Source organism: Populus alba, chromosome 6 (assembly GCF_005239225.2).
Source record: "Populus alba chromosome 6, ASM523922v2, whole genome shotgun sequence".
In the NCBI taxonomy this organism is placed as follows: domain Eukaryota; kingdom Viridiplantae; phylum Streptophyta; class Magnoliopsida; order Malpighiales; family Salicaceae; genus Populus; species Populus alba.
Genome location: NC_133289.1, coordinates 10,664,625 through 10,677,174, shown reverse-complemented (window position 1 = coordinate 10,677,174; position 12,550 = coordinate 10,664,625). Strand labels below are relative to the sequence as shown.

Here is a 12,550-nt window from a genome sequence, read left to right as displayed (position 1 = left end):
ATGTTCAGACTCTCGTTGCTGCTACTAGATGTTGTATGTTTCTAGGAGAATCTTTGAAATGTTGGGAATGCAAGAAGCAAGAACGTGTATCCAAATCATCAACTGAGGTTGAATGTCGTTCCAAGTCTGCAACTTGTTCTGAGACTATCTGGCTTTCCTGCTAAGCTTGGAGAACAGTTTCAATGTCCTTCATCACTTGACGCTGGCAATATAGGTGACTGCAAATACTTCATAAAAAGACGAAAATGGAGTCTCATTACATAAGACAACTTCTTCAATAAGCTGGTATTATCACTTTATTATCTTGTTATTGATCTAGATATCATATGTTTGCTAAATTCATAACCCGAAATCGACATGATTTTCTGATTAGCAAATCTGTGCTCCAATCTAATTATCATCCATTTATAAGAGAAAGTGTCAATAACATATATCAGTCATGATCTGTAATCATGACAGTATCTTATATCTTTATGCGTGTAAATAGTAGTGTAGCTGTCATTTATTAACAGCAACTCCTTTCATATTTAATGTCAGATATTCTCGTCTACTGTTAATTTCAGATATTTATATAAGCAAAAAGCTTCTTTTATTTGACTGTTGGGTCACTAAGGCTGTGTGATAACTCACATTCTACATGAACAATGTAAGGAGAGGACATACAGATTAATCTATGGTGTTAGTTACTGACATCCTCTATGCATATATTATATAAACTAGGATAAAAAAAAAAAAAAATTAAAACAAGTTAAAATAAATTGTGTGGTTTTTCTTCTCAAGTGCTATCATCATAGAGCACCTCAAACAGGAAATCCATTATGTCTTTTTTTACTTCATATAACAATAGTAAATCCATCCACTTAAGAGGTGGAGCTTCCCTATTGATTTCCGCATAAAATATGGACAAAAACTCATTCTCAGCCATCATCATACCTCTTGCTATAAAGTTTAAGGGTGATATTTTATTTTAATCCCACTTGTATTTCATTTTTAATTTGGTATAGGGCTCCATGATTTCTGTTCTCACACTGGATGATACAAACCTAACAAATTAATTTCCTATATAAAGAGTATTTTGGACTTTGAAATGTGTTTACATACAAGTAAAGGTCCAGAAGCAAGAGGGAAGTCGCTATATAAAGTAGGGAAATGAAGCAAGTGATGGCGTTTATTTTCGCTGTGATGTTCATGGTGGGATCTTGCACGGCGGCACCGAGAAGGGAAATGATCGGTGGAGTATACGGGCAAGAGCAGCGACAACATGTTGGGAAGGGAAAAAAAATTGAAGGCAGAACGAGCAAAGTTCACAACCCAGACAGAAACATTGACAACCACCATAGCATACCTAGACAAAACTACGACGACTGGGGAGCTGGCAGCAGTGGCAGTTCTCAAGGAGATAACGGCGATGATGGAAGCGGGTAATTATAGCTAGCCAGCCATGCTCACATGAATATCTTAGAGCTCTGTGATATGTGTGTGTATATTTACAACTTAATAGGTTCCTACAGGCTCTTGCTCATGGCATGAGAAATGACTTGCATGCATTTATATCATCATGTATTCCAATTTCCCAGTGTTGTGGCTCTTGTTGCCATGTTTAGTCAGTTTGTTTTTAATTTTAAGTAGTTTTTATGGTTGTGGTTTTAAAAAAGTAGTTTTTGTAGTTGTGGTTTAAAAAAAATAAGTTAAAAAAAATATGGTTAGGTATGATTAGTTGTATTTAGATATGTATTTGGTAAAAATTGTGATTGAGGTTTATGTGCAGTAAAAAATATGTATAAAATGTTTGGTAATTGTGTGGTTGTGGTTACTTTTCAAATTATTTTTTACTTAGAAATGTATTAAAATAATCTAAAACACCAAAAAAATATTAATTTGAAGTAAAGAAAAAAAATTAAAAAATTATTAAATTTTTTCAAAAATTATTTTGAAAGGCAAAAACAAATATTGTTTTATGAAATGCAGTTAAAAAAACATGTGATGGTTGTGGTTTTAAAAAAATAGTTTTTGTAGTTGTGGTTTTAAAAAAATAAGTTAAAAAAAATATGGTTGGGTATAATTAGTTGTATTTAGATACATGTTTGGTAAAAATTGTGGTTGAAATTTATATATATGCCGTAAAAAATATGTATAAAATGTTTGGTAATTGTGTGGTTGTGGTTGTGGTTGTGGTTGCTTTTCTTCAAAGTATTTTTTACTTGGAAATGCATTAAAATAATATATTTTTATTTTTTAAAAAAATTATTTTTGATATCAGTGCATCAAAATAATCTAAAACACTAAAAATATTAATTTGAAGTAAATAAAAAAATAAAATATTATTAATTTTTTTCAAAAACTCTTTTGAAAGGCAAAAATAAATAGTGTTTTACAAAACACGGTTAAAAAAACATGTAAAAACTTCATTTCAAATTTAATTTTTTAATAGATTTTAATATAAAAAATAATTTTTACAGTTATCAAACATTATATTTTTTACATTGCAAATGCAAAAACAGGTGCCCTTAAACTACTTACTGCTGTGGATAGATGATAGCATAGGTTTGCTTGTATGATAACATCTCCTATATCACAAGTCATGTAGGCTCCTGAAACCTGAAATTATTGTTGAAAGCGAGTTGTCATGTGAGAAAAATGGTGGAAATCAAGATTTATATGTAATTAATTAAAGAAGCATTATACATACCATGTAGCCGATGATAGCTATGAGCCTAGCATAACACTTGATGCCACCAGATTGCCGAGATAGGATGGTATACATCACGACTAACAGTGAAAGGGTTCCACTTCGAGAGAACTCGAACTTGGACCGAACTTGAAAGGGGGACTATAGAGAGCAGAGAGCCATTATTTCATTAAAGCAATAGCTCCCCTTTTTCTAAGAAATCAGCGCTTCGGAATCATAATCAACCTTATTGTTGGACACCCAAAGTAGTTTCGACTTTTGATACTGGGGCATAGTTAGCCAGGCACCCCTGGCCCCATGGGATCAGGCTGCCTGTTGCCGCCCCGGAGCCACTTCAAGGCTCCACCGGATCCCTTTCCTTTTAACTCCTTTTAATTTCTAACTTGTTACAATATCACAGCCATAACTTGCACACACAACTTCATTCTCTCGTGAAATGCCGGTAGGACAAGGTGACATTACTGGTTTTAGTCTAAATGATTGTGTTTCGTTTTCAGGTGAGAAAAAAACCAATTAAATTAAAAAATTTAAACCATAAAAAAAACTAATTAAATCAGTTAAAAAAATTAAAAAAATATTTGATTGAGTTCAGTTTTGAATTTATAAAACTAAAACCAGAATAACCAAACTGGGCTCAACCAGTTTAAATATAACTAAAAAACACGAGTAATAAATAGAAAAATTTTCTTTTTAACCCTAGTTTCCTAGCAAGCCAGTTGCCCCCTCCCTCTCCTCCAATATTCATCTAGCAAATCAGCCACCCCTCCATACCGGACCTTCCACCTCCTTACTCTAAAGCTTGTAAACCAGTCGCCCCCTCCCTCCCATATTTGACCTTTAATCTAAATCAATCCAGATCAAATGAGTCAAAGAGTCAGCACTCATTAAGATTCTACTCCAAGTGTCCCCCCGCTACAAGTTTTACAGATCCAATGCATAGAAAAGGAGACCAATCTTTTCTCGAGATCCTCAACATTGATAGATTCAGGACTTGTAGAGGAGCATTCTTTGATGCGATCTGACCCTTTGGAGCTGAAAATAACGAAGATGAAACATCCACACCAATCTCATCAAGCACCTGGTTAGTGAGCTCCCTTGTTTCCTCTTCAGCCTTGTTTTTGTCTAAAGTCCATTTGCTCGTTCTAAGCCACCGTCGCCTGAAATTGAAGAGCTGGCATGCAATGCCTGTGGATGAGTAGCAACGCCTATGATTTCGGTTTTTCTGGTTTTTAATGTAGATTAACTAAACCAAACCGAAAATTGATAGTTTTGAACTGGTTTTAAAATTTAAAAAAAAATGATGGGTATGGTTGTTTTCGAGTAAAAACCAAACCAAGAAATGATCACCGCTATTTTTCCATTATGTTGTGTACCTCTCTGTCAATCAGCAGCATTAGGATAACGGATGACTGGGTTGTCGGTACCACATCACAGGTTACCCAAGAAGCAATGCAATCACAAGAAACCTAAAACATGATTAACTAATACCTGCTTAGCATAAGATTGCAGGGAGTCACCTCAAATCGGGTCCCCTTAGAACACTTTATGCACAAGGGGCGATAATCTGAGACAAAGCTACCTACATGGAAGGCATTGCGAAAGAGCACTGGTTCAAAGACCAGCATGCCTTCCAGCCCCTATTACAATTGAAAATTTGGGCCCACTGTCACAACATTGGAAAACAATCATCAAATTCTGTGATCAAATATTTTTAAAGATCTGTGAGTAAGATGAGCATGTGCCCGGCCAGAAAAGTAGGAAAAGAGAGACTACTGATATCCAGCCTTTTAAAACTAAATCCCCTCCTATGATTTAGGACAGATCGATGAAGTGATTCTTTGAGTTCAGTTCTTCCTGCGGATGTATCTCCCACCAGGACTAAACCTTGGATATGGGTGAAGGGAAGCTAGCTCACGGACACGGCGAAACACGGAACTTGGTAATGACCGCACCACATCCTTCAGCTTTTCCTTAACCTGCATCAACCACACCAATTTCATTGCTCCCCATCTTTGGATAATATACTATATTAACTTTATCATAATACTAGCAATTATTCTTGCAGTAGCACCAAAAAAGAGTTCACAATTCATGGACATTTTATCAAGCGGTCATGTGCGTACTGAATGACAAATGCATTTCAACACACACAATAGTGTACTTAAAACGCACAAAATATTGTGTTGCTCATTCAATTCCACATCTCAGATGCATTTAACATAGATTCTTGACCTGATGTCCATGTAGACCAAGAGCCAGAATTAACACCATATGCTTACAAATACTATGCAATAGAAACACTGATGGCAGTTTGACTTTTTACCTCTCTAGTAAAATTTACCAATCCTGCCTCCATTTCCACACATAAGTGGCACAAAAGATGCAGAACAGTGAGTGTCACCCTAGTAAATTCAATACATGGGTGCTGTCCGATACAAGTTAAGGTAAACAATGATCCGCAAGATGAATAATTAACTAGTTAAAACTCATTAACACCTATACACTTGACATTTGCAACCTTGAATACATTCACTAGATAATATAACACAAGTTTCTTCAAAGTCACCTAAGGATTTTAAGCATACCAATATTTTGAATTGACACTTCATTTGATTTTGGAAGCCCGCACAATTTTTTCCAATTGATTAAATGTAGATGAGCTCGAGGAACTACAAGCCTCAACAAATTGAGAAGAACCACAGCCAATCAGGTAAACCTCAAATATAATCAATTATTGATAAATGGAATGCGGAAATCTAACTGATTAGTGTTCTATTTTTATTCTGTTTTTGGATCATGAAATTCCCGTAGGCATGTAAGAAAAAATGGATTAAAGATATCATGGATGCTAGTTAACCACTAATTTGGCTACTACACTCAAACAATCATGTTGCACTCGTATTAAGGCAATCTAATTAATGGAGAGCAGAAGCTCCACTCAAAGACAAATCTCCAGCAGGAAAAAAAAAAAAAAAAAAAGCTAACCTCTTTCTTGTTTGATTTTCGTTTCTGCGCGCCGCTAGCTCTTAAAAGATTCCGCCATTTGTCCTGCAGAGCTTACTGTTAGTAACCAGATTGGAATCATGAAACAGGTGGACTTCTTTAATTGGATGAAGTGCTTGAAAGTACCCTAAGATCTATTGGAGTTCGGTAAGCAGTTGATGAGAACATGAGCTTCTTTATATCAGTCCACCTTCCAGTTCCATACTGAGCAATACCATCAATCAACTTCATGACCTCAGGAGTGGTCCACATTCTTTGATGCTTCCTTCTGTCATTGCTCTTCTTACATGTTCTTTTCTTAACACAGTCATCTTCAGACTCATCATCTTCGGATTCAAGAAACTGTTCAGGAAAGGCAAAGGTTAGTATAAAAATTCAAAAACTCTTACCAATCAAGGGTATTTCTAAGTGAAATTCATGATCAAATGGGAAAAGTAAATTCAATGCTCAAGAGAAGTTTTTATTAACCAAATATCAGGTAGCAATCTTTTCATCTGATTTCTGAATCTTTAACCTTTCACTCAAAGTGTATAATAAAAAGATGCATTTCATTGTAGGAAAATATCTCCAGTGTATATGCTTCCAGAAGAGATTCCACCTCAGCTGATGCACAACTATCCTCAAGCACAAGGAAGGAAAGGTTACAGTAAGTTGACGTCCAGCACAAAACTAACCACTGTTTCCATCGAAATTGTCATAACCAAAAGCAGACCATAATAGATAGAAAGGACCCCATCTCGTTGAGAACTCAAGCTTGGAAACGCTGAATTGAGTTGGGATATAAAGCCAGGAGTGAAAACACAAGCAACAGAAATTTTTAGTCTATGAAAGGCATATCCACTCATTCAGTTCAAAAGCCACTACATGCACACTTGCAAACTGCCAAATGTAAGTCATAGATACATGCAAACACATGACATTTGGCACACAAATGAATGCAAGAGCGTGGGAGGGTATACGATTTCCATTTCAAAGAACTAACAGAATAGGTTCAAGAAGATGAGAATTGTTTCCCTACCGAAAGAGGCAAGGATTTCTTTGGACGCCCTCTCCGTGGTCGAGATTCAAATGGCGCTTGAGCACTGGGTGCAGTTAAGGACAACTCCTTTGGAGCAAATTTCACTGCTCTCACTTGATAAGGTTCATTCTGAGATCTAATACTCCAGCGTCTACCCTTTGAAATAAACGACGGATTTGTTCGTCTTTCAGAGACAGGCTTTGACCTTAGATGTAAAGGTTCATCAGTGCCTTTAGATGTTGCTTGAGTAATATTCTCACTAATAGGCTCCTTGGGAGTACATGTCAATTCTCCCCCACTATGAAGTTCATCATGAGATCTGATCTTTGGGCGTTTATCCTTCAAAGTGGCAGACAAGTCACTTTTTCTTTCCATCACATGTTTTGACTTGGGATCTGAAAGTTCTTCAATGTACCTCTTTGTAGGCTTACGCAACCTCTTCTGTCTGACTGATGTACCAGCTTTGGCAGCTTGAACAACTTTCTTTGCATTTTTACCAGATACGAGACTTATCAAGGGCTTTGCATCATCATCCAACTCATCAAGATCCTCTATATCATCTGAAGCGGGGCACATACTATCCTCACCTGGTTCTTGACTATTCCATTTGTCACCAGAAGAGCAACGTAATTTACATTTGACTGTCTTGTGATGCCAACCATTTTTGCTTTCAAATTTTGGAATAGTTGCTGTTGACGATTCTGACATCCCAACAGCACCATTACTACTTCCACTGCATCCAGGGGATTGACTTTCTGAACTCGAGTTTCTTAACCTTGATCCTCCACGTGGAGTATAATCCAGGTAAGACACCTTCTCAGCTAATTCAATATCTGCATTCAACAGTTCCATAAAAGAAAAAATCCATACAAATATTTAAATCAATGCATCAAAATTGACACTCAGTTGTGGATCATTAGGTGTTTAAGCCACGAGATTTACCCAAAATAAAATCTTCATATGCCCCAGAGAAATCATTAGCTGCATGAATATCATCCACCTCATCAACTTCATCCAGGAATCCATCAAGAACCTACTAAACAGTAGTTCATCAGAAGATCATGATGCCCATAAAATTATTACCGGAGATAAAGAAGTATAAAGCTAAGCACAAAATGTTGTAAGTTTAGCCTGAGGAACAAGAGAATATACTTATTTTCATGAGAAAAAAAGAGCAGGATAAAAGGGATTTTGAAACAACAAGTATTGACAAGGAGAAGCACATACTCCAAGATCCAAGTCATCTGGTCCTTGAGTAATATTTGAATGCAGCCCACCTAAGCAAACAGCCCCAAAGAAAAAAGATCATCATCATTAAAAAGACTAATGGAATACCTTCAAATATTTAAGTGGACAAAAAATCCAGAAAAGCCACTAGTGTTCGTAGCATTAATGAAAGGTTCATATACAAGATTCTAGTCGAAGCATATCTAAGACATAATATAACAATGCAGAGGCATGTTTAGAAAGTAAGGCAGAAAATGCTCGAGTGAAGGATGCACAGGTGGACAGCCAGGACAAACCAAGTCACAGAAAACTCCTAACTGAATGTCTCAACTTTGAATAATGACCTTATCCACAAAACATACAATTTTTTAGTATGAGTATATCATCTGAAGTTCTCCGCTTTTTTACCTCAGCATTCCCAACATTAAGATATTCCTGGTCTAGACAGGATAAAGATTCACTTTGGGATTGGGTATTCAGAACCCCAAGGAAAACAGGCAAGAACTTTCTAGCCATCTTTTATCACACTAGAAAAAAAAGGAACCATCTTTTTTGAATTCCCATGTACTGGTCACATACTTTTACACACATGCATGTGTGTGTGTGTGTGTGCACACTGGAGACATGAAGTAGTTTTTACAAAAAAAAAAAAAGCATCAGCAGAAAGAAAGCAATAAGCAGTTAGAAAATTACCAATATTTTTTCTCATGCCATCATTAAATCCATATGAAAAACCATCTGTCTCTGAGCATTTTGATGAATTCTCCTTTCCCAAACATAACACACCATCTACTGAAACATGATCAGTTTTAGGTTCCGCAACTAAGTGCTGTACTTCAATTGCTTCATCTTCTAATGCAGGAGCAAAGGAATCATCTACCTTTACCTAACAAAAGAAAATAAGAAACTGTTGTAACGACAACATTGACACGGATTTTTGAGGGGAAAATAGATGCAGAATTACTTGTATGAGAAAAATAGCCCGTTAACAAGAAATATCAGCAAAACCATGAACCAAGGAAAAGTACATAATATTACAGAAGGCTTATTGCAAAAGTATGTCACCTATATGCCATGATGAACAGAATGAAACCATCAAGAAAATCGTATTGCAACACACCTCCCGTCTTCAATTAAAATGGCACAATACCAACCAACACGTCAAATACACACACAACATCACACAAAGCCTCAACAAAATCACTTTTCCCATATAACAAAAAAAATGTCTGTCCAGCAATTGTTGAATCCAAAAGGGTAGGCAGAGCGAGGTACAAAGATTTTCCCAACCACAAACACTTTGTATCATTTGATTTTGACATCAGCACATTTAATGGAGAGGAGCCCACTGCCCATATCACCAATTTGAAGAAATATTGAAAAACAGTAACCCACTAACTGTTTAATTTCTGTAAAACATTGACTATTTTTTCCAACCTAAATCCAATAGTTTGACTGACACGTAGCCAACCTCTTCTGTCTTTGTAATTAGTCCAGATTATCAAGTAAATCATTACCTTCAACATAGCAACCAGAGAAAATGGATGGGGAAATATCCTTCAGCATAGAATGATTCCAAGCATTTCAGAGAACAATATTATGACAGTAGAAAGAAACACTAATAACAAAAATTTCTCACCCTTTGATATTTCATACTAGAAAACTTCTTCGGAAAATGTGCTTCTCGATCCAACCCATCCATCCTAGGCATAAATTCTCATTGCCAAACATGCACCACTGTTTTGTTCAGTTCCTAGAATAAAAACTGCTGAGGAAAAAATAACAGAAATTACTATCTGCTGCCATTAAAAAAAGACCAATGTGAATGACTGATATGACAATCCACATGAAAATTGCATGTCAATAATATAATTTCAAGAATTAAGCAATCAACATGAAGTAAAAAGACCCAATACAGGGTGCTAGAGATGCTGAATAAGCATGTGCCCCATTCAACACATCTTGCACATATTAGTTATGAAACCATTTCCACTTTTAGAGAGTTGGTATCTTCTAGGCTAGGTTTTCTGAAATGTGAGGAGCTAATCACAAGTTGCATAGTATAGACATTCCTGCCAGTTATACCCATCACTTCAGTTCTAACCACAAACAGAATATATTTTTCTACTTTTATAGCATGTATATTTTAGAGTTTCTTTGAGCATTGCATCCTCCCATTAATTACAGATTGCTGGGCTAGTACTAGATTGGAGTTTCTCAAATATCAAAGCCCTACTAACTGTCCTTTTCAAATGCCAAGGGACACTATCCTGCTACAATGCCTCTCACTTACCATAAGCAGACTTGGGAAAACAGAAACTGTTGTCCCTCTAATGCAGGCACTCAGCAACTTGCTCCTCAACAATGCCAAACAGGATCAAAAGGATAGCCACAGCCCACGAGTACCTTGATAAATTCATAATCCAATTGCAAATCCAATGCACCAAAATATATGCCATTTCTCATCCCTCTATGTTTTTTTAATGCCAATATACTCTGCCACCAAACCAAACTACCTATAGATTAATTGCAATCAACAAGAAGTCTATATTCTGGTGTATTTGGTATATGATTGAATGGAATGGCACACAAGTATCCATGTAACCGACCACAACTACTTTGGAATTGAGGCTCTGTTATTGTTGTTGAGAAGTTTATGTTCTTTTCGAAACTCACTTTTATTTATTCACTTGATTAGGTATCATCACAGCCAATATAGTCATTAATTATAAACAAACTCATCACAAATAAACCAAGCCTGCCCCAAAGAGAATCATTCAAAAATAAAGAAGCAAAGTGACAAATTTGCATGTACATAAAATGGTGCAGCAAGTTGTAAAGAATAATAAAGTAATGGAAAACAAGTAGATGATTACGAGACAGAGGCAAATGCAGTGGAAAACTCTCTTAAACCTAGCATCCAATCATGCAAGCTCGTTATAGCACTACCCAAGCAAGCAAATAAAAAAAAATATTAGAAAAAAAAAAATCAAACAAACAAACAGCACAACTTAGAGGTTAAGCGTTATTTATCCGAAATTGAAATTCAAAAAAATAATTTAAAATCTCTGTTGGCTGCTAAAAAAATGCCAGTTCTTAAAATAAGAACTTGCATTTAATTTTATTTTATCAAAATTATTTTATTTATTTTTTTGCAAGAAAAAGAATCATCAAGTTAGCCTATGTTTGAGCGTATCCACTAAAAAGGAAAAAGATAACAGATAAGAGCTAAAAAAATGAAAATAAAAATCAATTTATAATATTTTCCTTCGTTTTCCCGAGAACCAAACAGACCAGTAAAGAAAAGAGTAAAGCAAGCTAATAGAAGGGGTATTTAAAAAAAAAAAAAAAAAAAAAAAAAACCTCGTTAATCGGCGAAAAATCCAGATAGCTTGAAATGAAACCGATCTGCAAAGCCTGTAGCGTGAAAAAAACAAAAACAAAATCAAAACACGATCTAGTAAGCGAGAAACAGAAATAGACAGATACAAAGAGAGATGGCGATAGTGCGGCGTAAGAAAGAAGATCTGATTCTGACCCCAGAGAGAGAGTGTGTGTGTGGAAGGAAATTCGACCGAATGTTCGATACCGAAAGAACAAAACCGCCAAGAAGCGGCACGAGATGGAAATGTGAAAAGTATTATGTAATTTGTGTTCTGGTGCTTTCTCTTTTTATTCGACGGAATCGAAATGTTTATTTTTTTTATAATAGTATAAGTTTTTTTTGGACAAAAAAAGAAACGCTCATCTGTCTCTCTGTCTGTTCTGTATTTCATATAATTTCGGTTTGAAGTCCGTCTTTGCAAATCATGGACAGGTGGATGTCATTAGAAGGATTTAACGCCGGGTTACTTTGTTTTGCGGTCCTCCACGTCATTACAGCGTTACGATCCTGGTAGCTGGCTGTTGACAAGGAGGCTGAAAGAGGTTTTTGGAATGGTTTATTTTTTTACAGTTATTTTTGTTTAAAATATTATTTTTTTTATTTTAAAAAAATTACTTTTTATATTAAAACATTTAAGATAATCTAAAGATATCCCAAAAAAACAAATATTAACAAAATAATAGTTCAATCACCGCACCAAATAAGACCGAAAGATCTCCTATATCAAACCGTGCCCTACAACTAGCTCTGTAGCTCTTAGGATTCATTTGGCGCAACGGTGCATCCATCATTTTGTCAAAAGAAAATTGCTACAAATTATTATTTTTTTAGTTTTTTAGATTGTTTTGTATGATAATGTTAAAAATATATTTAAAAATAAAATAATATATATGTGTATTATTTTAATATATTTTTAAATAAAAATTATTTTAAAAAACAATATATATCAATGTATTAGACACCCTGTTATTAGACAAATGGTGTTTTACTGCTCGGTATAGTTAGTCCACTGTCACATGTTAGCTATCTACTAGCACCATCGACTATTTTTTTACTAATTTTTAGATAATAAATATTTGTAAAAATAATTTAAAAAAATATATGAAAATAATATTTTTTATTTTTAAAAATTATTTTTGATATCAGTACATTAAATCAATTTAAAAACATAAAAAAATTATTTAAACAAAAAAAATTCAAATTTAGTTGAAACAAAAAATTAAAACAA

General features: G+C 35.0%; 1 protein-coding gene across 3 annotated transcripts; it reads right to left on the bottom strand.

The window, feature by feature from the left end:
* Positions 1-4,144: 4,144 nt before the first annotated feature.
* Positions 4,145-11,719, bottom strand: LOC118048313 (uncharacterized). Of its 3 annotated transcripts, XM_035057921.2 has the most exons (11): positions 11,476-11,719; positions 11,301-11,354; positions 10,231-10,433; positions 9,577-9,702; positions 8,631-8,823; positions 7,938-7,987; positions 7,653-7,743; positions 6,711-7,543; positions 5,819-6,034; positions 5,675-5,737; positions 4,145-4,665 (listed from the first exon to the last, which is right to left on the bottom strand). In XM_035057921.2, exons 4-11 carry the CDS (start codon positions 9,646-9,648, stop codon positions 4,534-4,536), a joined length of 1,650 nt encoding a protein of 549 aa, XP_034913812.1. In that variant the 5' UTR covers positions 9,649-9,702; positions 10,231-10,433; positions 11,301-11,354; positions 11,476-11,719; the 3' UTR covers positions 4,145-4,533. The 3 variants fall into 3 exon arrangements, with proteins under 3 accessions (XP_034913812.1, XP_034913811.1, XP_034913810.1); XM_035057920.2 differs by lacking the exon at positions 10,231-10,433 and having other exon boundaries at positions 9,577-9,705; XM_035057919.2 differs by lacking the exon at positions 10,231-10,433.
* Between the last annotated feature and the right edge of the window lie 831 nt (positions 11,720-12,550).

Coding starts and splice junctions, on each gene's coding strand:
- LOC118048313 (XM_035057921.2), bottom strand. CDS start 9,648: ATGCCTAGGATGGATGGGTTGGATCGAGAAGCACATTTTCCGAAGAAG. Junction 7,744..7,937: donor CAGATGACTTGGATCTTGGA/GTATGTGCTTCT, acceptor ACTGTTTAGTAG/GTTCTTGATGGATTCCTGGA. Junction 6,035..6,710: donor AGAAATCCTTGCCTCTTTCG/GTAGGGAAACAA, acceptor TTTCCTGAACAG/TTTCTTGAATCCGAAGATGA.